Source organism: Poecile atricapillus, chromosome 1, assembly GCF_030490865.1.
Source record: "Poecile atricapillus isolate bPoeAtr1 chromosome 1, bPoeAtr1.hap1, whole genome shotgun sequence".
Classification (NCBI taxonomy): Eukaryota; Metazoa; Chordata; class Aves; order Passeriformes; family Paridae; genus Poecile; species Poecile atricapillus.
Window position 1 is genome coordinate 76,534,897 of NC_081249.1, and position 25,114 is coordinate 76,560,010.

The window sequence follows — 25,114 nt, forward strand, 5'->3', positions numbered from 1 at the left end:
CTTTAAAAAGAAGAACCTGACCAACAACCAACTAAGAAAATATCAAGCTACTAAAACATCATCACCCCGACCCATCAGTGGATGGGTAAGAGTAACACTGCTGTCCTGTGTTTTATTCTCTCTGTACAAATGCATTGTTGTTCAAGTGCCATTTTGATTTACAAAGGGACAAGAGAAGCGTTTGTCAAAATACCATGGATTCCTTTGGGAACATTAAACGTTCAAGAAAACATTGTAAAATGGACACTCATCTCAACAACACAGTACTCAGAGCTCCATAATGACTCCTCAAGAGAAGTGGCAAAAGCAGGCATGTGAGTTTTTACCATTAAACAGTCTTGAAATCCCAAGGTGCACTGACAACTCTGGCTTCTCATAGAGAGCATCAGAGATGCTCTGGAGTGTCAGTGAGGAGGAGTTGTGACAGCATAATGCGTATTTCCCTGACAAATTATTTGGAAGCTGTCAGAAAGCTGGTGGAGAAAAAAAACAAACACGTGATCTGCAATGCCATTTTAGTAAATTTAAAATTACTGCCATTCCCAAGGAGATTTGGGATATGATACATTAAGAGACAAGAGTAAAACTAAATGAATGAACTAAGTAAAGAATTACATTGCTGCTGTGCTGTAGCAATGCAAACAGAATAAGAATAAACACATTTTAACCTGCTGTATTTCAACTACACCGAGAAGACACTAAACAGAAAAGGTAGCACTATGCAAAGTTATCAATATTGTACAAGAACATCAAAATTGGAAGTTCTTAGGCTGTATGGAACTAAAGGAAGTCAGTAGATCCTGTGAATTTGTGGGTTTAATTTACCTAGACCAGAGACCAATGTGTCTCTTTTATTACAGAGGAAAAAGAATGGCAAAAAAAGTACTTTTTCACTTCTCAATTAGACCTGAAAAACTAAATGCTAAACAAATTTCTTGAACATTTGGCATTAACATTTTCATCTTACATCTGGCAATCTGGGGATAAACAAAAGATGGATAAGACATCCCATCAGTTCATAACAAAATGAGTTGTGTCATACTGGCTAGGGTGCAGATGATGGCATCTTCAACCAGCCAAGCAATAGAAGCTACAGCTTAATGGGCAAGCTCAAAAATACTGTATGACTGTATCAGGAAATCTCTCAGCATACAAAGAAGATTTGGTTATGTAAACAGGAAATGTCCTGCTGTGCCTAAACGCCTCTTCATAAAATGAAATATTTTGGATTTCTCATTTGACCTTAGGCTCCCAAACAGCATGAAGATGCAGCAGCTCAAAGCTCATGTAGCAAAAAGCCAACCATTCTGACTGTTATTTGTGAGAAAACTTCTTTAAGTCTATTGCCAAGCTTACATTTATACCTACAAGAATCTGCTTAGACGCATCTCCACGTTCTTATGTCAGTTTCTAATTAAACCAGTCACAGTAGTAGATGAGAAAACACTGTATATACAAGAACTGTGAGAATTTTAAGGTTTTTGAAGTAGTTCAGACTATCTCTACCTCAACCGGATAACAAAGCTAAGCTATTAAACCAACTTTCCTGATATTAAGGATCTTTGAAAAATATTAAGTTTGCTATCTTCACACACCTGTAAGGCAGAAACTTGAACTGAATATATTTATTTAGCGTCTGTATATATGAAAAGAAACATAGTATTAACATCTTAAACTATTTGGTATGGTGTCAATGTATATTTCCACAGGCATGTAGATACAATAAAATAACACAGTCCAGTGTTCAAAACTAAGAAAGGAAAAGGAAAAAAAACGCAAAACAACAAAACCAGACACCAAAAATATCCCCCCAAGACAGTTACTACAAGCATAGCATCTCCATTTTGAATTACAGTGCTGATACCAAAGTAAGGAGTACCAGAAGGAACTGTCTGAGGCCTTACTTGCAAGTATTTTAAACATGAAAAACATTAAACTGCAAAATGTCTTAAGGAAGTATTCTTCACGGATTTCAAAGTTTCACTCACACATGTACATTCAAGGATTGTAACTTCACGACCTGCAAGTAGACTGGAAACATTTGTTTTTCAGGCAAGGAAAAAAACCCAATGTGATCAACAAGCCCTGCTACCCTGAACAGAAGTTTCAGGATTTAATACTTCAAGTCCAACAGGTATAAAAAAAAGTGAATAAGACTGCAACTTAGGGGAAAAAAATTCCAAACAATTTATTATTTTCCAGCAATGAAAAGTCCATTATAGTGTCAAGGAAGTATCTTACTAGCTTTACAGTTGAAGGTTTATAATCTTAATTTGTATGGCCTCTGCTAACACTTGGAACTTCATACACCTTGGTCCCTTAGAGAAACCTCCCATCAAGAATTTTATCTTTGATATAAATAAATCTTTAATTTTCAGATTAAGTAATGGCAAAAAGCATATGCTACATGGTGTTTGTGGTCTTCAAGAACTGAGGCATGTTTATATGCTCTTCAAATGTTCAAAAGGGTCTTCTTTGTGCCTTCACAATTTTTAACATTTTTCAGAAAACGAGCAGCAAGACCAGACTCAACATCCATAAATGCAAAAACTATCCACAAAACCCTTTAAGTGAGACTGGCCAACATACTTCTGGCATCTGTCAGTCTGCAAGGCCAAGTTCACATTATTAAATGTACTCATCTTCCCCTCCATGAGCCAACTGCTTTCCAGTGTCAGCTGCCCTGCAGGTATGGCACATTTGCTGTTTCTTGACTTGCTGAAAATGTCCCCAGACACATTATGCAAGGACAACAAAGAGTGATTTGCTGCGATTCTAACAATTTTCAACTCTCAAAAGAAAAGCATGTTTTCCAACACAGAAGTCTCACCATGTTTTTTAAAAACAGAAAGCAAGGGAGTTGCCTCTAAAACTAGAGTGAAGCACTCACCATTTATAAGAAGAAAATATTTTGAGAAGCTACAGTGCATTCATTTCCTTGCTACTTCAGTTGAACTGACTTACATTAATAAATGTATCAAATTAAGGTAACAAGTTCTTATAACCAATCTGTACAAAAAATAACCAGTCAGTAATTCCTAGACAAAGACCTATGAGTCAAAAAACATTTCAGAATGTATTCATGATGCTTACCAAACTGCACTATTTTTCCCTAGTTTTAACCATCAGGTTTGGTCAATAACATCCTGAAACTGGGAGAGGAAAAGGAAAAGAAAAAAAAAAACAAAACCAAAAACAACAAAACAAAACAGGAGAGGGGAAAAAGTAGTACTAGCCATATTACATTTCAGTATCTGCACATGGTTAATTGAAAATTAATATTCCCAAAGATTACTTTAACCCCACCTATTTTGCTTAACCAACAGCTTAAACCAACTCCTGTTTAACCAGATCTGATACCAATTGAAAGCAGCAATTCTTTTTCTCAGGTCTGCTTTATACTATTGGACATCTGCCTGGTCCCTACCCTCTGGCTCTTCAAAGCACAACTCAGATGAGAAACCAACCCATTAAATGCTAAGAATGCCAAAGGCCAACCCTTGATGGCACTGACTTTTATGCAAATAACACACACCATGATATGAAATTCACAAAAGCATCTCTGAATACACTGAGCAAACTAAAATTTTTATAATAAGCTATTACTTCTCATTAAGAAGCCATTAGTACATTTTTTCTTTTTCTGTACTAAAACAGATTCTTTATAGAAGTTTGCAAGTTAGTACAGCTTCATAGACTATACTGAGTTGGAAGAGACCCACAAGCGTCATCAAGTCCAACTCCTGGCCCTGCAAAGGACAAGCCCAAGAATCCCTGCATGTGCCTAAGAGCATTGCCCAAGCACTTCTTGAACTCTTCCAGGCTTGCTACCATAATCACTCCAGTGGGGAGCCTGTTCCAGTGCATAACCACCCTCTGGCTGAAAAAACTTCTCCTAATACCCAACCTGTAGGTAAAATATTTTACAAACACTTTTTATTTACCCTAGAAGGTAAAATACTTGACAACACTTTATGAATGAACAGATGTATTCTCATATATACATGTTTTAGCAGTATCAGTCTCTCAAACGTTCTCATAATTTCTGCTTTTCCCCAGAATAAGGGGATTTTACCACTCCTACGATAAAGCTCAAGTCTTACTTATTTCAAGGTTTCCCAGAAGGTAAGCTACATGGCTCTGTAGCTTCCCTATTAATGTAGACTAACTGGCAACTCACAAGAGGAGCATGGAAAGGTATTTTTTTTTTTTAAGTTTCATCATACAGCTTCTTATTTAATGACAGTGGTAGTTCTAGAAATAAAAAGGTTCAAAAGGGAATATTTCTTTTTTTAATTGATAACCCCAGACTCAGAGCAATCTTTTTCAAAGCAGCAAGTTTCTTCTGCATGCTCCCTGCAACTTATAAGTAACTTTATGCTTAGAGGAAAATCACCCCTCTGTAATATTTATGGATTTAAAGTAACAGTTTACACACATAGTAAATTCCACAGAAGATGAGTTCTTGTGTTCTCTCTACTTCTACCTCTCTCAACTCCTCCTCATCCTTTGTAAACAAAGGTTAAATAAGACAGAAAAGGGTGAGAAGCTGGAAGGAATGGACTTAGAAGAATGTAAACTTTCTGAATAGTACTGTCCCAGTGCTCCAAAGGCCTCGACAATACTGATAATCTAGGAAGGCTTCTGAACATCAACATGTACCACCACAACATTGCAAATCTCTCTGCTCTTCCTTTTAAATATGACCTGCACTTTTAAGAACTGTGGCTTTTAAGAACAGATCTGCAGATATTTACACTGACATTTGGCCACTTCTTGAAATTAATCTGATTATTACAACAGAAGATAAAAAAAGTTTCAATAAATCCCATAGTTATCCCTTCTTGTGTACTTTCAATTAGCAAAGAAAGAATTCAACTAAAAAGGAAATGTATTTACCATGAAACCCTACCCCCGGTATTGGTTGTTTTACCAAGGATTTTGAGGTTTTTCTGTGCACGGTGGTGAGACAGTGGCAAGGGTGAGAACTTGGGGAAGAAGAACAAAGATGATTTTTATATTTGACAATTTTCTAGAAGCAACCAGGTTCTTGTCCAGGTACTTTTGTGCAGAAAGCAGCAGAAAGAGGTCATCATAAAAAAAATATATCCTTAACAGAAGTCTAAGCAGGTCAGCTGAATGACCACCTCATCTAAGATTTACTGCAAAAGAATTAAAAGCCTTTGCTGCTTTTTAATAATTCATTCCCCTGTTATTTTCCTAAGTTCACCTGTCCCCATGAACAACAACAAAACAATTCTCAGTCATCAAATGCCTAGGCAGCAGCTGCCTGTTAGAAGAGGAACCAAAATGTTTCTCCTCCAAAGACAGAAGCACTGAAAGTACTTGGAGAAGAGCTTTACTGGGTTTACATGGCAAGGTAGAGGTGGAGAAGGGCTGCAGAGGTGGCTTCTGTGAGAAGACATCAGAAGATCTCATGTCAGACAGACGGTTCTACAGGATCAAATCACAGAATCATGGAATACCAAGCTGGAAGGGACCTCAAGAGTCATCTGGTCCAACTTCTTGGCAAAATCACAAATTGCTTCTTATTGTTACCTGTTTTATTTTTCATGATGTTCACTTTACTTAAAGGCTTTTATAGTAGAAATTTAATCCTGATGGTGATACCTACTTTAATTACATAATATATTTCTGAGACCAAGAAAATCTTTGTAAACAAGCACTATAACCCATATCTGGCATGCAAACCTCTCTTTAATCAACTTGCAAATCAACTAACATCAGTAATAGAACAAACTATATGACCAAGGCATTGCAGCACCTTGTATCCTCCTTTGAATATTGATCTAAAAGAAGATAAGACTTCTTAAGACATACAGCATTTTCATACTCTTTTGCCATGTCTGAACTATATTAAGCAAAACACCAGAGCGCAGTAACATGTTCAAGCTTTTGTGTCCTGTGAAATACAAGTTTGCATAATTCAGGAAAGGGAAATGATTTAAATTGGTAACTTCCAACTTATCTGAAAAAACTACACTGTAACATAGCCTGGAGTTTATAAAGTACTGTGAAATACACCTTTCTAATGAAAGCCATTTGCACTTCACAGGGTGCCAATGGGAGGTTACATTACTGCCCAACAGTACTTCAATTCCATATTAATATGCAAGAAAGTCAGGTTATTTTTCTTCAGTTTAAATATATACTTCATTGCTACTGCCTGTAAAATCCTGAGACTTTTTCACCTTTAATCATGCACTTGAGGAATCCATAGCACCACATAGCCAAAAGAAGACCATAAGCATTGATCTGATTTAATGATTGATGTTCTCACAGAATATGGAGAGGAAAGATAAAACTTATGAAGAACATTATGCTAGTTTTGTTTTCCCTACTTTTAGAGCTGTTGAAAACTTAAAAGTGAATTTTAAAAGGCATAGAAAAGAGCTACTAAAATGACCAAAAAACCAGAGAACCTCTTAGAAGAGAGGATGTGAACAGTTTGTTCAGACCAGCAAAAGGATGTGATTATTCACCAAGCAAATCCAAGTAAACAACAGTGCAGAAATATTAAGTGCAAGGAAAATCAGCATAAACAAGTTTGAATTTCCAGATTAAATTTATTTTTAATAAGTTATCCAACTCTCAGAGTAACAAGGTTCTAGAACAGCCTTCTAGCAGAAAGGATAAAAATTGTTTGTAAAATGGAGCTTGACAAGTAGGGATTACATTATGTAATACTAGCAGGAGACTGGATTTAATAAAGTAAATCCATGGTACCAAACTTCCCTATATTCCAAATTTATTTATAATTACAGTTTTGAGAATATAGAAAAAATAGAAAGGCAAAGATATAGCACTGGCTTACTTATTATTCAGTAGGAAGAAGGACTGTATTGTCCTCTGAATTTATTTTTTTTTTTTTTCAGAGGATGAATATGAAGTTATTTACTATTACAGGAAACTGCAAATTGCTGTAGCACTTCTGCCCACAAAAACCCAAGAGATCTGGACAAGTTCAGTGACCACAGCATCATATTTTCCATTGTAGTAAAGACAATATTCCTAAAGCAGCTGGTCTCTTATTAATAGAATTCATTTATCTTATTCATAGGAAATGAAGCACACAGTAGACAACAAACCAACTGGCCCATTAAGAAACATATTAAATTCGACCTTTTAAAGAAATCAGTTTAAAAATCCTAATTAAAAAAAAAAAAATCCACAATATTTTCTTCAAGCAGAGACATCATTTCATATGGCATTTGAAACTCAAAGCTGCTCCTTTGGTAGCCTGACATAATCCAATTACCAGGTTACTCTAAAGCATACCAGTTTCAATATTAAGTCTTAAGAACACCCATGTAGAGTCCTTCAAGGTCTTTCTTAATACAGTAATCACTACTGAGAGTAAGGAAATTCACTTGCAGGTACTACTGGTTCAAAACAAAATATCATGTGAAGTCCAGAAAATAATGCAGTCTGTGACAGTCTGCTACATCCTGGTATTTGTTTCCTTCACATATATTTGGCTAAAGATAATATGATACAGACTGCAGCTGCTCTAAGCACTAGAGGAAGCAATTAAGATCCTTCTCTGGCCACCAACTAGCGTACTGTTGGGATCTCTGCATAAAAGGCAGAACACTGTTAGAAATGTTTTTGGAAGTTACATCCAGAATCCATAGATAATGCAGACACCAGCAAAGATTGCACAGGACCTACAAATGCCTATCAGAAGTAACAGGACAGCAATGCAACAGATAATTTAAAAAAAAAACCTAATGGAAATGAGCAAGTTTCAATTTCCTTTCAGTGAGAAAAAAGAAAATAGTCTCTCACTGTAAATACCAGCTGTAGGACAGGGCTGAAGTAGGTATGACGACCACATGTGTGCTCCATGAAGCTGTGCTGACTATTGTGAATGCTTACTTACTAAGTAAGTGCAACTCTGGAAATATCCCAGAACAACACAGATCATATGGTCAAGTTCAGTGAGCATCACATCTTAATGTATGGCCATACGAAGCGGGAATTTTTTTTTTTTTACTGGGAATAATATACTTAGGGACTAAGAAATGTAAATTATATAAATAAAGAAGAATGACTGCTATCAAACTTCAGCAGTCAGTATTCAATGAACTCAGTCTTGCTTCACTTAGAATCTGGAAAAGACATTGCAAAGACATAATCTTATGAAAATATGTGAGACAAAGATATCTGGGAAAATGCATCTCTCTGGAAAAATACAAAGGTTTTGGTTTTGACATTAAAAAAAAAAATCCCCAAAGAGATAAAAAGTTCATAAGTTCTTATGCTGTAATTCTGTCCTTGTTTTTTCCAGGGAGCTAATCCCCAAAATTTTGCTATGTATAAACAGGCTCATCACTGTATTTTTGTAATCAGGTTTACTAGAGAAGTGAATCATCCCTGAAAACCCTGAAATATGCCAAGCAATTTAAGACAATCTTTTGTGTGTGTGTGTAATTCTATAAAATCCTGGTAAATAACACCTCCTTGCAACTCTTGCAAAAGACATTATTTTTGAAATAATGTCAAAAGACGGTATTTTTGTCTTGTGTCTCTGTTTCTCCTTGTGTCAAGTAGTAAAATAAAACTAATGACTGCTACTAAATTACAAAATTCTAAAGATATCTGCTAAATCTTATTTATATTACATGTATACATAACACCACAGTTTTGCATTACTATCTGCATCAAACTAAGACACTTGAAAAAGTATAATATTACTTAAAACAGCTGTAAACATACTGAACTTTCAACCACTTAACCCAAAACTTAGGCAGTTCTCATCTTTGAATATGTGGATTTGATAGGACTTAAGATGGAGAGGGCCTCAAAAATCAGAAGGAAAAACAGAAGGCTTCTGCACACAGTGAGCTGTACGATCACCTGTACAAGATGAACATCGCTTTTCTGGATTGTTAAATACAATATTCATTAACTTTGGCAAGTCAGTAGACTTATTATGGAAATTAAAAGCTTACAAGTAATTATATAATGGAATTGCCTATATAATCTATAGGACAACATCCTAGACTAGGTTGTTTTTTCAGAAGATAGCTACAAAGAAATTTCAAAGTACATGACTGGCAAAAAGTACACAGAAAAACAGACTTGGTGTTTTAATTGGAAACAACCTAGAATGAACAAGAAGAAAAAATATCAATTCTACTTCACAATGTGAAGCATTTAGGCATATGTATTTTCAACATTGCACCTGAAAGATCTGTTAAATTAGGAGACTGAAGAAATCATGAAATTAACAGTTACCTAATAATCAAGGTCAGTTGTAACAGGAAACCATTTTTTCTAAAAATTTTTTTACCCTCTTAATTCCTAAGTTAGCAACAAAATCCCTCTTCTGGGTGCACTAAAAAACTATATGCTTCTACTTAGATTTGTCTGTACACAGGATTAAATCTCTGTCAAAAGATAAATTTTTAATAAGATAGGCAAGTCTCTTACATTCATAAACTAAATCTTTCAAGAGATAGTAATGCATTTAGTACTTCAGCTGATTTGAAGAAGGAAGTGTAGTCCATTGGTACAAATCCTAATTGTAGGACAAGGCTGAAGTAGGCACAATGGCCACGCAGATGGGATGCTAACACCTATCTAAACTGAAACATAAAACTTAAGTTGCTCTGCGCTACTCAGAGAGTCCTGTTTATTTAGAAAGACAATGAAACAGTGCAGAAAATGCTAGGGAAAAGCTGCTGAGGATTTTATATCAATTCTAGCTTTATCAGCTCCCACTGCATTCACAAATGTCAACTGCTGCTTCATGGAGCACGCTGTTACAGCTCTGCATGCCACCTTCGAAAGCAGCACTCTCCAGAATTAATGTAGCAAAATCACATTAAAATAAATTCTGACTCATTTTGGGACCACTCCAAATAAAATGCAAAATATTTGCATACTACCTTGAGCATATTTGTTCTACCTTCAATTTATGTGGAATCTGCCAGGTATTTATAAACATTGCATTGTTAGAGTAACTTGAATATTTAATGGTGAAAATATTACAATATTGTAACATTTGTAACACAGAAGTTTAATTTTACCCTAAAAACTATGGACATGCTGTCATTTCATATAATAAAACTTACATTTAGCAACCTATAAAATATTATTGTGTTTTCTAACTGCATTAAGTCAGTTTCACCGTCTCTTCTCTCAGGGATGACATGTTCCAAACCTCATTTCCATTGAAGCTCTACAGCACAGTTCAGATTTTTTTACCCCATTAGAACTGATCCTACAAAATGCTATGTAAATAAAAATCCTATATCACCTAGAGATAAAACTTGGTAAATAATGCCTGTTTTGTTTCCGGGCTTGTAGGTTATTAAATATTCAAAAATAAAATAATAGAGTTATCATTGAATTCAACTACTTCACACTTTGATTCTCAAACTCATTTTAAGAAATTTGAAAAAAAGAGAAGGCTTGTGTAAGTATTTTATACTTCATTGATTTTAAAGGTGAGTAGAGCGGCTAATTAAGTCAAATTCCTGTGCTCTAGAAATATACAGTAGTGTTACTCGCTGTAACAGGTACACTATCCTTGCAGCATCTACAACAGTGTCTTCAGAGCATTAAATCCAAGATGTCTAATTTGTTGAGAAAAATCCAGACATTTCCTCAGCAGCCCTAACACAGGAATTAAGGCAATATTCTATAGAACAGTCATGAAATTAAGGGATTTGAAATGAAAAAAGGACAAAGATTTCTTACTATACCAAAACAAACTTTATTTTCCTAAGGCTAAAAGACACACAACATTCTAGATCTGTACATAGGGTACAATAAGCATTGTGTCAAGTAGAATAACATTTGAACTAAAAGGTTTTTAAAATCAAGAGAACTTACGAATTATGTAGTCATTACTTGAGATAGAAATATTGTTCTAAATCCTGCAAGGACTCTTAAGTGTTCTCCCCAAAACCAGTGTGATTACTCACTTCAGAATCAGGGTTCAAATCACTTCTCAAATACAATATTTGTTCTACTGCAATCTGTCTGTGGCAATCATAAAATGGCTCATGGTGGAAGGAACGTTAAAGATCATCAAGTTCCAAACTCCCTCCCATGGGCAGGAACACCTCCCACTAGACAGGTTGCTCAAGGCCCACCCAACCTGGCCTGGCACCTTTCCACGAAGGGGGCATCCATAGCTTTTCTGGGCAACCTCCTCCAGAGCCCCACTACCCTCACAGTGAAGAATTTTTTCCTAATATCCCATCTAAATCTACCCACTATATTACCCCTTGGCCTATTATTCATTGCATATCCTAAAAAGTCCCTCTCCAGCTCTTGTATGCCTCTCTTTAGCTACTGGAGAGCTGAAGGAAGTTTTCCCAGAGCCTTATCTTCTCCAGGCTTAACAGCCTCAACCTCTCAGCCTGTCTTCAGACAGCCTAAGAGGAAAGCTGTGTTTGTTCATATTTGATCTGGAACCAAAAGCAGTCAGTTCTCAGTGCTAGTCCAGGTCAAAAAAGTACTCATGGTGGTATCCTAATCTATCATTACTGTTTTATAGGACCAGGCTTGTAACAGAAAGTTTTTACTACTTAAAAAAAGCTCAGACTTTCTGTTACACGGAGAAAGCTTTTCAGCAACAAGAAAGGCTTAAAGTACAAATAAACTTTGGACAACAGGTGAGAGATCCAAAGCGACTTAAAGACAAGAAGTAGGTGGCAAGGTTTACAGTACGGGAGGACAAACCGAGTCTAGTGACGCTCCTGGGCAATTCCTAGCTTTCACTTTATGATCTTCAGAGCATGACTGCCGTTTTCACGCCCCAGAAAGCTGTCAGTGCTCAACTAACAGACCTTTAAAAGCACTACACTGTTCGTGTTTATCTCTGCTCTCAGAACCTTTCAAAAATACATAAAAGTTATTCTACCACATGAAGACGCGAGAGTATGGGGGAGAAGATATAAACTCTGCCTATAAATTCACTTCATTTAATCTTGCTCTGCCCACTTATTACGAACATCTTCGTTATCTGAAGACACAACTAACAGCCAGAGTGCCAAAAAGAGACCCCGCCGCAACACTCCACACCTGGTCCGTACTGTACACCGATCTACACGGCGACTTTCCGCCCTAGCCCCGACCCCGGGCTCTGCCCGCATCCCCAGGCGGGACCACCTGGCCGCTCCGCGCCCCGGCGGGGAGGGCGCGGCCGAGCTCCCGGGCCGGGGCAGGGCCCGCGCCGCCCCCGCTCCCCCGGGACACCCACCCGGCCCCGCCGCGGGCGAGGCGAGGCACGGCGGCGGGGAGCGAGAAAGGGAGGGAGCGGGGCAGAGAAAGTTGAGGAGGCGCCTTTCGGCGGCTGCCGGCAGGGGAGCCCGCGCCCAGCGCCCATTCAAACAAAAGAAGCCCCTTCTCCTGCCAGCCACCGCCGGTCCCGCCGCCCGACTCACTTCGCAGCGCCCCGATGAGGAGGCTTCCGTCCTTAATCAGCTCCTTGATGAACTTGTTCGTCCTCTCCAGCTCGATCTCGTGACACTTGAGGCGCTCCCTGAAATCCGGGCTGTCCAAGTAGGAGTCACTGAACTCCAGCGTGGGCAGCCCCATGGCAGCGGTGGCGGCCGAAGCCCCCCGGCCGGCGGCGGAGGGAGGGAGGAACGGAGGGAGGGCCGCGCCGAGAGAGGGCGCCGAGGGCAGAGGGGAGAGCGGGGCAGGGAGACGAGGCTCGGCTGCCGCCTCCCCGGAGAGGCTCCGGACCCGCCGCACCGGGCCGCTGGCAGCGGAGGCGGCGCGCTCCGGCCGCTGTCACCCAGCTACATTGCTGTCCGCGGGGCACCGCGGGCTCCCAGCGCCGCCGCCGCTCCGCCGCTTCCGGCAGCGCTCGCTCTTCCTCCCTGCCCGGCGCTAACTCCAGTACGAACCTCCCCCGGCCCGGCCGAGGAATTCCTCCTCCTCCTCCCGGCGCGGCATGCTCACACGCCGGGACGCGGCCCGGCAGTGCCCGCCCCTCGCTCGCCGCCCCTCCGCGCTCTGCCCTCCAGCGGCGGCGCGGCCTTGGGCCGCTACGAGTCGGAGGGTCTGCTCGGCACTGCGAGGTCCGGCGCTGGCCTCCTCCTGTGCCAGGGCCTTTGGGGCGCCCGTAGCAAAGTCAGGAAGGAGGACCCAGCCCCGGGGCACGGAGGCACAGGGGCATTGCAAAGGTTGCGGCTGGGGGAGGCCGGTTTGTGTCGGGGTGAAGCAGGGGAGCAGGAGCGCTGGCAGCCCGGGGGCTTCTGCCTCCGCTGGAGGAGCCGGGACCGGGGGCAGCCCGGGCGGGCCTGCTCTGACAGGGAATCCTGCTGGCACCCAGCACGGCCCTGGCCAGCCTGCCCCGAGTGCGTGTTCGGGGAGCGCCCCGAGGGACGGGCACAAAGATGGGAACATCGGTGCTCTGCCATGGCACTTGGTTGCTATGAAGGGGAAACAGCTGAGCCTAACCCATCCTAAAGACGAGTATCAGGAAAATGCAAGCCCTGTTTCTGCAGCAAAGTTAGGTTTTTACAAGTATGTGAGTGGGTTCATCACAGTAAACAGAAACGCTTTGGTTGATTCTTGTATGTTTATCCGGAGTGGTTTATCCAGACATACCGTATCAGTGTGTATGTATACAAATGTACATACTGGATTTAAGAAGAGCTCTCTGTAAACACACCTTCAAGTCGGCAACAGCTCAACTGGAAACAACCATTGAGGCGTGGCTATGAAAGTAATTGTACTCCAAGACAGCCCAAACTTTATAGTGAGTAGGATAAAACTGTATATGGTTTGGTTTCTTTTTTCTTTTATTTCCCCTAGAAGATTCTTGCACAGTGCCCTGGTAGAAACAGCAGGGTTCATAACTTGAAAAGATGGGAGAAACTGGGGAGAAGCATAAGCTTTCCAAAACAGCATCTTTCTTGTAAACTAATAGTATGCTAGGGGAGAGTGAACCATACTGAACTACTGTTTAGACACCTAAGTAGGTAGGAGCACCAGTCTTTAAAGTAAAAGGCTCTAGTAAATTAGTTAGCCTGGTGTTAATACTAGCTGTGAAGAGATGAACGAAAAATGGGACGCCTTTTTTTTTCTGAGCCACAGGGAGATTTGTCCTGTTTTATCAACTTCAATGTTTGTTGTTCTAAGCTTATTCTAATATCTTACATGCTAATGAGGTCAGATCAATTACTGTGCCTTTCTCCTTCATCTTAAATGTAAACACTGAACTGTAATTTCCAGACAGTGGCCCTAGTCTGACTCTAGAGGATACCTCAGGCCTATTTCTAGGCAGCCTGAGAAGAGGAAAGAAGAGGTGTGTCTCAGTACTGCTGACAGCAGCACCTATTCCCTACTCGTAGTGTGAGGAGAGGGCTGCTCATGCAGTCCCCAACATTTATGGCTCTGTCCTCCTCTGTTAGATGCTATCAATCTAGGCAGTTAATGCAGACAAGAACCGTGAGTGTCTCTTATCTACTGGGGAATATTTTATTGTAGAGACTCTGCCAACTTCCTTGTTTTCCTCTGTCTCAATGTACACAGTTATGGGAAAATTACTTATAGAGTTGTGTGGCATTGCTCCGTCTTCTGAAAATTGCTGTTTTCCCTTGAGAGACTGGGATTATAGGCAGAAAAATACAGGGACACTGATGCTTGTAAGCCCTTTTGAACTGCTCAAGTATACAAGATTAACTCTGTACCTATCTAGCATAGGAAATATTAATAGAACAGAAAACCTCACTCAAGCGATTTTTTACAGAGTATTTGAATTTGTTTCAGCACTCTAAAGAGCTTGTTTTACTCAAGTTTCCCATAGGTTTCTTCTTGGGAATTGCCAAGATTCCCAGGAACTTGCTAGGATAAATTCTGTTAAAAGTTTACAGTTTCTCGTTATTAATTTAAGATACTACATGCTAAGCTTATATTGGTGAACAGTGTTAAATTAAAAAAATAAAATAAATGAAAATTCATGAGGAAAGTAGGTCGTAAGTTTTTTATTTCCTTGCATGTATAAACTGAAAGTAATACTACTCTGTCTGGAACAGAATCTCATGTTAACTGACTGTTAAATGACATAGCTGCCAATGTGTTCTGTTTGTTTTGTTGGTTTGGGTATTTTCACTGCTAGTTAACATTGTCAGAGGAGGAGAGTAGCTAGACAAAATCATAGTTTGGCAACCACGCCTTGTAATTTAGTATGTACAGACCATGGTATCCTGAAATATTGGTCTCTGTGCACAGAGGTCAACTCACATGTGCATTCCTATCAGTGTTTCAGATTGTCATAAATAATTACAGATTGTCAAACTTTCTCAAAAAAAATGTAGTGTTTTTAATACATGAGCTAGCTTCAAGTGGTTTGGAGTAGCTTCAAACAGTGAAGTTCAAAGCTGAAATTAAAAATCATGTTTAGTAACTCTAATGCTGTGTTTGCTTAAGCCTCCTGGGTACTTCTGGGTAGAATCTGAATATTCTGAACAGGCTGTGGTTCTGCCTTCTGGTATGCTCAAAATAGCATTTACCTCAAGAAGTAGGTGCCTGACACCATGTGAGTTACAGACACTTGAAGCAAGCAGTTCCCAGCTTCCAGATGGGATGGGTACAGCACCCGTGACTGAGCAGATAAAGGCTACTCAACATTCTGTGGGAAGCAGTAGATGTGGCAGCTTAAAAATCACAGCAAGGAAATGAGGGCTGCTTTATGTATCCTAGTACCTAAAGTATTAGCCTCTAGAGTAGGAAAGCTGAATATTGGGTACCTACAGTCTTGGCTCACAGTGTTGTCTCTAGAAGGGGGAAACTTCAGATCACACTTTGCATTGCATTTCTTCTTGAAGCTTTTGGGAGTTCCACTCAGCACGAAAAATCTTTGGATCACTCTCCATGTCTATATACAGTACAAAAATGCCTCCATTCTTTAATTTTCACTTTGGAAGCAAAGCATCTGAGAGACAGTAGATGTATCATCTTAATTGAAATTTGATGCATGTATTGTTTAGTGAGATTCTGTTATAGCCACCTGCCTGAATTTTTCTGAAAGTAACTTTGGTACATTATTGATTATAGCTTATGAAGTAAGTAAACAATGGGACTATGACAATCACCATCAAGGTGAACAACAAAAAATTCAATTTCACATCATTATCCACAATTACTCTTTCGCATCCAGGATCCAGTTCCCTAAGTGGATGCCTTCCTTACTAGCCTTGTCACTTGTATCACTTTGAACATGAAAGAAGAAACAGATGTAAGCAAATTCTGGTCCTGCCCTTAGTCAACAGACTGCAAGTTAGTGCCAGATAAGAACTGGGTGATTACATGATCTAGATGAGCAGCTAAAAGGCAGGGTATATTCAGCTCAGCCCTGTGCTACACCTCTGCACAATGCTTGGGTCAAGGTAGATGTCTGTGGTGACTGCAGACTGTATAGATATCTTGATATAGATATCAAGAAAAGAAGGAAGCTCAGTCACTTTGGAAGATTGTGGTAGAAAGAATGCCACAGAAAGCTTAGCAAGAGAAGGAAAGTGATGTATCTGCTGTTTTATCATGTGTACCTCTACTGCATGGAAACTAGATAGATGCCAATTGCAGCCATACTGTGTGGGGGAAACAGACCTCAGGAGACAGCAACTGGTGTCTCCTGACATAAAGTCTTTGGTTCTTCTTAGATTTTCAGGAGGCAAATCAGATCTGAATACAGGGCAGTCAGATGACATAATTTTCACCAGCTATTGTTTAGTGGTATGATTTGCAGGTATGTAAGGTCTTTAAAGGAATGGTCATTATTAATTTCTGACTTATCTTCATACGTCACTATAAATTTGAAGTAGTAATGCTAACTTGCATCCTGTGCACTCAGTGGAAGAAGACACCAGTTTATCTCTGCTTTGTCTGTCTGCAAGTTATGACACAAATGTCAGTAGGACCAAGAGCTCTTGCATGCTCACATTTGTTTCCATTCAGCAGAAGACTGAAGTCCTTAGCAGTCAGCACTCTTTAGCACATAATTTGAATTTAGGTTGACTCAGCAGATAACTGGGGAGGATTTTTATGATTCATGTTGTCTTTTCTGGATGTATTGATATCTGCTAGTCTGTCCTAGCAGAGCAACCTGTGGGTTGCTTCATTAGCAATTCTTGACAGTGGGCACTGGTAACAAGCAGGCTCAGCCTCTTGCTAGTACTTCCCTGTGCAGAAAGAACGCAGTTGAAATGCCCATCCAAAAGGCAAATCTTGCAAGCCTCTTGGCAGCCATAAAGCACTGAAAGCATTTTGCCAAGTAAAAAGCTGGATTCAATTTGGAAAGATAAATCTGGACTAGGCCAAGTTAAACACAGCGATAGAAATGTTGAATGACACATGAATTACTGGTTTCTCAAAAGCAAACCCTACCCTGAAAACTTAATTTAATTGCAGAAAATTTTACTCAGAAAGTAATAAAATTCCAGAGAAAATACTGAAAAATGCCATTTTGATAGGACTAAGTAGTTCTGAGCTTTTGAGTTCTGCCTGAATCCAGAAAAAAGGAATTCTTTATGGCATATAAGGAAAAAATAATTTATGTGCCTACTCATTAAAGCCTACAAGGATGTTTTCTAATCCTGTTCTTCTCTGAAAACTAGTCAAGTAATTTATGTGATAATCACTGAGTAGCAATCCTAGGGTGAAAGACACAGGTTATGATTCTGGGTGTTTGGGTCAGATTTAGAACAGGATACATGCAGTGAAATATATTTTTCTTTTTACAGGTAGGGAAATGGAGACAGATTAATAATGCAGGAGCAAGTTACTTCCATAAACTTGTCTACACTAGGAAGCTTGCTAAAATACCTGTTGTAGAATAGTAGTGTCCCCTTGAGGATTTACAGGCAAATGATCATCCTAGAATAAATTAGGGATAACTATCTCAGTAAATCTCAAAATACATAAAAGAAATATAGTGCGACATTAAACTTCTCAAGAATATTTTAGCTAAGCATGTTCTTATTCTTTCTTTATATGGGAACTCTGTTTTTAGGGGTTTTTTTTTTCATTTAGTGTGTAATTGATAACTGCTATGACGTGGATTTTTCTCTTCATCCTCTAAAATATGTGGCTTACATTGTAATTTCCAAGATATTGAGGTGTTTACTGCCAAAAGTAGGAAAGTTCTTGTTTTAGTGAAAAAACAAATCAAATAGCAAATGAAGTCTGTTTTTCATGGCTCCATCTATAAATACACAATAGATCTTCATGTGAACAAGGGAAATATGCTCTTTCTTTGAACTCTGTTCTCTTCTCATCAGTGTTTCATTTTTTGTTTGATTCATAATGTTTTCATTATATTAAGGTAACAACAGGGTATCCCTCCTGTAGATAGTGGAATAGCTATCTGTCCTTATACTTTAATCCTCAGGGTAATTTCTTCTGTTTGAGTTAAAGCCCTCCTGGTTTTGGGTTTCATAGAATATATAACCAGAAATGTATTGATAGTCATGTCAAATATTTTACAAATATATTTAAAAATAAACAAATCACACATCTAAAAAGCTATTAAATTAGGCTCTTATAGCCAGCTTGGGTAATTTTTCATGTAATTGCAGAGGCTCAAATAGAAGATAGTTTGCAAGTGTTGAAATTATACTTCCTATGATATAAACCAATTCAGATTTCATTCTTTGTTTTGGTAACTTAAAAAAGTGAGTATTGCCTAATGATGAACCCATATTTGGGAGAAGAGGAAGAGATTGCCCTCAGTCTATTTTACACGTGGCCAAAATATCTATCTGATGTTTCTGAGAGCCTTGGGAAATCAAGCTGTGATTCAAATTGCTGTTTGTCTGTTTTGCTATTCAATATAGATTTGCTTCTGTGTGGTCCTTGTCTAGCACTATAATTATGCAAATGATACTGGCTGAAGACAGATTCCTTAGAATGCAGATGCTCCTAATCTGGAATTCTAAAATTAAATTAGACTTTGCCAAAAATTATACATTTTGTAGCTCTCTCCTCCTTATATTGGAAGAAGAGTACTGTGTAATACGTTTATTGTAATGCCTCTCCCCGCTCTTCCCTCCATTTCTGAAAATACAGAAATTTAAGAGAGGTTCAAAGGAGACATATAGTATGAATTTCTTCTCCTAAATCATCCCTGAGAAAGAACTTCATTGCCTCTTGTTCTCAATATGATATTTTCTTAGTTTGTTCAAACAGTATTCTCTGTTGTTTCACCACCCTGCTGAAAAGCTTCTCCAGCTCTAACCATTGCTGTCAAAAGTATTTCTTCTTTCTGTTCTCCCTTGTACATGGAAGAACAATGTTTATCTTCTGACATTTTTCCATGTTTGCTTCATCTTGCTTAAACTCATCCGCTTCTTAAAAACTTCCTCTTCAAAAAAAAAAAAAAAAAAAAAATCAGAATTCTGTCCGGTTTCTTGCTAGACATGAAGTTCCTAAATCAAGCACAGAATTCTCCATGAGGACTCACAACAGGTGAATTTGTAGGATTAGTTATCATTCTCATTTTTTGCATTATATTAGGAGATGTCTCTTTAGTAGGACATCACTGTATAAATCATTGTAACCCTAGGACAATTCTGTCCCCACCATCTAGCTAAATATTTCTCATTCTGTATTTTGAATTTTATTTTCTCTTTACAACATTACACATTGCTTTATTCTTTGTTCCAAACCCAGTAAGATAAAGCTAGTTGTCTTACTGATTTGTCAAAATTATTTTTAATTCTGTTCCTTTCATCAACAGTATTTTCTGTTTCATCATGACTAGTTCTGATAAATGAAAATTTGAACTTAGATTTCTTTGGGACATCTCAGCAGGACAGGGCATTACTAGGTATTTTCACTTCCTCAGCATCTTTTGTTTCTCAAAAATATGCTCACTATTCCCTTTGTCTTCCAGTTATTTCTTACTGCTAAAACTTTTTTTGCCTAACTCTTTACACATTACATCTGCTCACATTTTTGCTTTTATTGGTGGGTCCTTGGTTTCTTACGTTCAGCCTTGCTTTCAGTTTTTGTATGATTCATTCTTCACTGGTCCAAGTTACTGAAGAGTTATCAGTACAGACGTAATTGTGTCTGCTTCTCCTACTGTGTGGCTTTTCCTGTTTAATAGTTTGGCTTACAGAATAACCTTTCTGTAGTCCTACCGGTACTCCTTCAAGTTCTTTCAGAAAATGTCTATTTACCATCTCCCTGTTTTGTGAAATCTGCTTTTCTGAAAACTCTTGCCCTATCCAACTACTTTTGCAATCTTTGTTTCAGTAGGGTAATAACATTTGTACTTTAGTAATAATAATCCCTTAGAGATAATTGTTTATGCTTTCCCAAGAGTCAGAACCATACCTAAAAGAAATGCTGGTATGAAAGAAGAGACTTCTCTCTAAATAAACAGTTTAAATAACAGTTGCTCCTTATGATGCCTTGAGCAAATGTTTCAATAGAAGTTTTATATGTTTTACATATGTTGAGGTTATAGCAGATGAACAAGCTGAAATTGAATTAACAGGGTTATATTATTGCAAAAAGGCATATTTTCTATCAACCTCATTATGAAATAAGCTCTGGGCTGGACAACTTTGTCCTCTTCTTTGTTATGGTAGTTCAAGGATGGGGTCTAGGTGGAGAGGGATAAGCAGGGAGCCGTGATAGTGATCAGAGGTCTAGGAAACAACAGGAAATGCTGAAAGAATGTAATGTGTGTTTTATGCAGAGAGAATACTAAGAGTATACTAAGTGATACAAGACTCCTTCAAAGGGAAGGGGGCATTTGGTTTGCATGCTCAGACAAAAGGTATTTTGTTCAAATCACAGCATGAGAGATTTGGGTTATAATAGGAAAAATGGCTGGTGATAAGGGTATTTGAATTTTGAAATAGTCCCATTTATTCATAAAAGCTATAAATCATAACAGAAATGCATTTTTTTTCATAGAAAATTTTCTAGTTCATCCTTGACTCTAAGTAATACTAATTTCCTGTAAAATAGAACATTTCTCAATGTTCTGTTTATGTCCTGATTTTCAGGTTATGACATCTCTCTCAATCATCTGATCTGGATCATCTCTCTGAAATGCCCTATTTTTTCTCCTACTGATAGCTCCCACACACGGAGAATTAACAAGATTCACTGAAAACTGAAATCATGATTGAAATCCCAACATTTGTCTTGTGAGGCTCTGAAGTCTTGCCCATTCACATTTTAATCTCTTTTCAAAGACTGAGCTTAATTAGGCTTATTGAAAGTTCACTGAAATCAAGAGAAGTTCTGACTGTTTTCAGTGGGCTTTCAGTCTAAAGAATTTAGCTTTATTAGACATGTCTTACTTTTGTTTTGTCATTCTAACCCCAAATACTCATTGAATAACCTGTCCTTGTCCAAAGATGCTTTAATTTATCATTTTTTTCTCATGTCACTGGTTTACTGAAATAAAAAGTGGGGATTTTCCCGCATATATTAATATTGGTCCAATATTTCCTTCAAGCATTTAAGTTTCTGTTGAGCCAATACCTCAAACGCTTTCATCCCAGTATTTAAATTGCTGTAGATAAAGAATTTTCTTGCAACTCTGTACGGGTGGGTGGTTCCTTGCTGTGGCAGAAGGGAGCTTTTCACTGATTTCTCAAAATGAGCACTTACCCATCTGTCTTTAGAACAAACAAGTATGTTTCCACTTCCTACACCCTTACCACTTCAAAGTGAGGTCTCACTTTGTGCTTGGAGAAAAATGCTGTTGAGTTTTTCGTAATTTCTACATCTCAATCTGATGCAAAGGAAGAGGAGTCCCAGATTTAGAAGAAATCCTGCTGAGCTTAGAATTGTGTTCACAGTTCATGAGAAGAGTGGTAGGACTTCATGCAGCCAAAGAATTTCACAATGGAGACTTAGTCTGTCTTTTCAAGAAAATATTTTGAAGCAATAACAATATAGATAGATATATTTTAAAGATTGTGAAATTTTAAAGCTACAATCATATATGTAAGTGTCCTCTTTGTGCATGTATCTAGCAGTAGAGATTTTAAATAATTTTAATAATTTAAATTTTTACGCTGAACAGTGTGTCTTTGACTTTCACAATACAAATATTTTTATTGGTTCTTTTATCCTAGAATTATGTCTGGAAATTTCATGCAGCTACTGTGTAATAAGTTCGGATGTCTTTTATGAAGATTGTACAATTTTAGAGTTTCTGTTTTGAAAGACTGTTTGGACTGCTGTGCCTTTATAATATCTATCATGCGGAATATTAGAAAAAAAGCAGAGTGACTGTCATAGGCAGTCAGGCTACCGAGACACCACTTTGCTTTATCAGTGCCATGAGGAAGTAGGGTACCATTCTGAGAGAAACCTGAGGCTGATGACATAAATGACTTGTTCATGGTCTCAATGGAAGCCTGTGACAGAGCATGAAAATAATTCTTGTCTTTTGAGCTCAGAATTAGAGTCCCAGCTTTATGATCCTGATTTTCTCTTGCTCTGATGGGCATTTCAATAAAGAGAGTGATTGTGTGAACATAATTCTGTGTCAAGAGATTAGTATTACAGATAAATTGTACAATTCTCACTCATCTGCTTAAATAAACTGATGTAATCCCCTTTTAATGGAGAAGAGGTTCTATTTTATAAAAAAAAAATGATTGCTCGAAGCCAATTAAAAGAACTATAATCAAACAGTATTGTGATAACAGAAACATGAAAAACCAGTTTGTGGGCTAAGTGAAACAGTAGTGCCCATAATGAAACAACATCCTCCAGGGAATAGCAGAATCTTCCAACCATATAATTTAGGTATTTTCAAAGGCAAGGCTCCCCTTATGGCTTCAGATGGCTGAGGCAGAGAGACAAAACAGAGTCTAAACAGAGCCAGAGATGGACATACGCCAAAGGAACAGTATTTCTCATCCAAAGATCAAGAGGAAACGTGCCAATCTGCAGTGCTTTTGGCCAAAGGCTGTCTTCCTCACTTAATCTAAAGAGAAGGCCTGTCTGGGGTTCTTACAGTGGTGCCCTGAATCTGGTCTCTGGTGCTATGTGATGTGGAACAGAAAATGTTGACTGGGAACTTTGTAAGCAGATGTAGGTCACATCGTCTACTTATTAAACAAGAAAGTCGTTAAAAAGAAAAGGTAGGTTACTTCCTGATGGAAAATTTTCCTCCTCTCCCATTAACAGCTGTTTTTATTGTATTTATCCATTTTTTATTATACTTATACATCCTTGCCTGAGATGATCTCTGTCATGTCATGGATTTTGTTAGGATTCACTACGGATAGGAGGCCTTAAGTGTGACAGGAGAAGAATGCTGAATCAGCAGTATCTTTGCACACTTGCTTTCAAGCTATTACCTTTCTTTTCATATCCTACTTCTTCTCTACTATTAACTTAATTTCACAGCTGGGTCTTTAACTTTGGTAGGTATTCTTATTCCGGGTGGATTTGGGCTACAAGAGTGGCTTAATTTACATTTAGAACATTTGGAATGATGGTATCTACTTTTACTATGGAGTAAACAACATAGACTTCTGTTTCCGAATGTCTTTATATCACTTGCCTGTAATCTTTTTATTCTCATTTCTCCAATTTAACAATTGCTGTAAACTGTTTCAGTCAAGGGTTGTCTCCTTGTTGCAAAATATGCGTGGGATGTCTGTTACAAGAGACTGGTTGTAAAAACTACAACAATAAAAGCAACAATCTTGGATCTAGCTCATCTCCTTTATCATATATTTACAAAACAACTCCTGGAGCTGCTTTGATCATGCTAGTGTTCATCCCATGAAGGATAAATTTTGCTCGTATTCCAACTGCAATTAGCATTTAAAATGTAAAAATACCTACTTGTGTAGCATTTTCTATAAAAATTCTGAAGAGTAGATGGGCACAAATGTCCCTAAATAATTTTTCTAAAATCTACATACTGAAAAAATCTCCTCACACATTCCTGGGTTAAAGTGAACAACAGAGCAATTTAAGTAGTTCTTCTATATGAAGTTTACAGGCTGTTCTTCAGACTGCTTCATGCATCACATATTAAAAGCAAACAACAAAAAAAAAGCTGCAGTGGCCCTGAAGGCAACATACAGAACACAATGGAGCATAGGTCAAACTCAAGTCTCCTTGTGCGGGATGTCGGCAGCTGAGTGTGTGTGCTGTGGGGTCATAACACAGGTTCAGGAAGATGTGGGAATTGCATTAGGGAGAGAGGAGGTTAAAAGTTTAAGGCTCTTTTAAGTTGAGAAGGGCTTAAAAGCCTGGATACCTTTATTTTTCAGAAAATACTCAGTCTGGATTGACATTGCCTTAGAAATGAAAAAAAAAATAAATAAACCCAAACTATAGTTTATTTTCATTAATGAAGGTATTTGTTTTAGCGTGCTGGTACAGCACTTGTTTTGGTCTGTAGCTGTCACACAACTCCAGAGTGCAATACACAAATCTATAGTTTCTAAGCTGAAATGCACTTCAGTGAGTGGTTCAGTGCCCTTCCCTGCTCACAGCTGCATGATTCTGCCCTTTCCTTTGCCCATACCTTTGTCTGACCTCAGGGCATCAGACATACCAGAGCAGAAGTAACCCTGCAAAAATGTTAACAGTGCCAGGAAATGCCATAAATTAAATGAAGTGGTGCTACCCTATTGCACCAGCTTAATGGAACCATCAACCTCTGTTGCTGGAAAGCATGTGGCTGATTCTTCCACGAGGGTTAGCACAAAAGCAGCTACAGGCCTGTACTGCCATGTGCGCTTGTTTTGGATGGGATAGAATTATTTTTCACAATGGCAAGGGAAGAACCACAGTTAACCAGGGTTAAACCACAACACCATGCTGACCATTAATCTGGATCTGTGTAGAAACCAATCCAGAGAGATGTGGAAAATTTAATTGAAAGAAACTTTACTGGTTATTTAGGCAAAAGACTTGCAGATCATGTTACTGGATTTGTGCATCAGAATATTGGGTTTAGTGTCATGTAGTTTAGGACTGTAGGGAGCTTCACTAGTAAAATGTGTGTGCTTCTTGCATTCGGAAACATTTAAGCTTTTGGTTCAGGTTTCCTAAACTCCCTTCTATATGTATCTCAATTTTTATCCTGCCACTTGCAACTTATGGAAAGTAGGCTATGGTAGTGAGC

At 38.5% G+C, this 25,114-nt stretch overlaps 1 protein-coding gene across 3 annotated transcripts in view; it reads right to left on the minus strand.

Annotated features, from left to right (window-relative positions):
* The window catches only part of ARHGAP42 (Rho GTPase activating protein 42), a 139,691-nt gene extending 126,977 nt beyond the window's left edge, over positions 1 to 12,714 (minus strand). For all 3 annotated transcript variants that reach the window (XM_058836556.1, XM_058836547.1, XM_058836539.1), the window contains exon 1: positions 12,423 to 12,714. In XM_058836556.1, coding sequence (XP_058692539.1) covers positions 12,423 to 12,576 — 154 coding nt within the window. In that variant the 5' untranslated portion in view covers positions 12,577 to 12,714. The remainder of the gene's footprint in view (positions 1 to 12,422) is intronic.
* Positions 12,715 to 25,114: the final 12,400 nt, after the last annotated feature.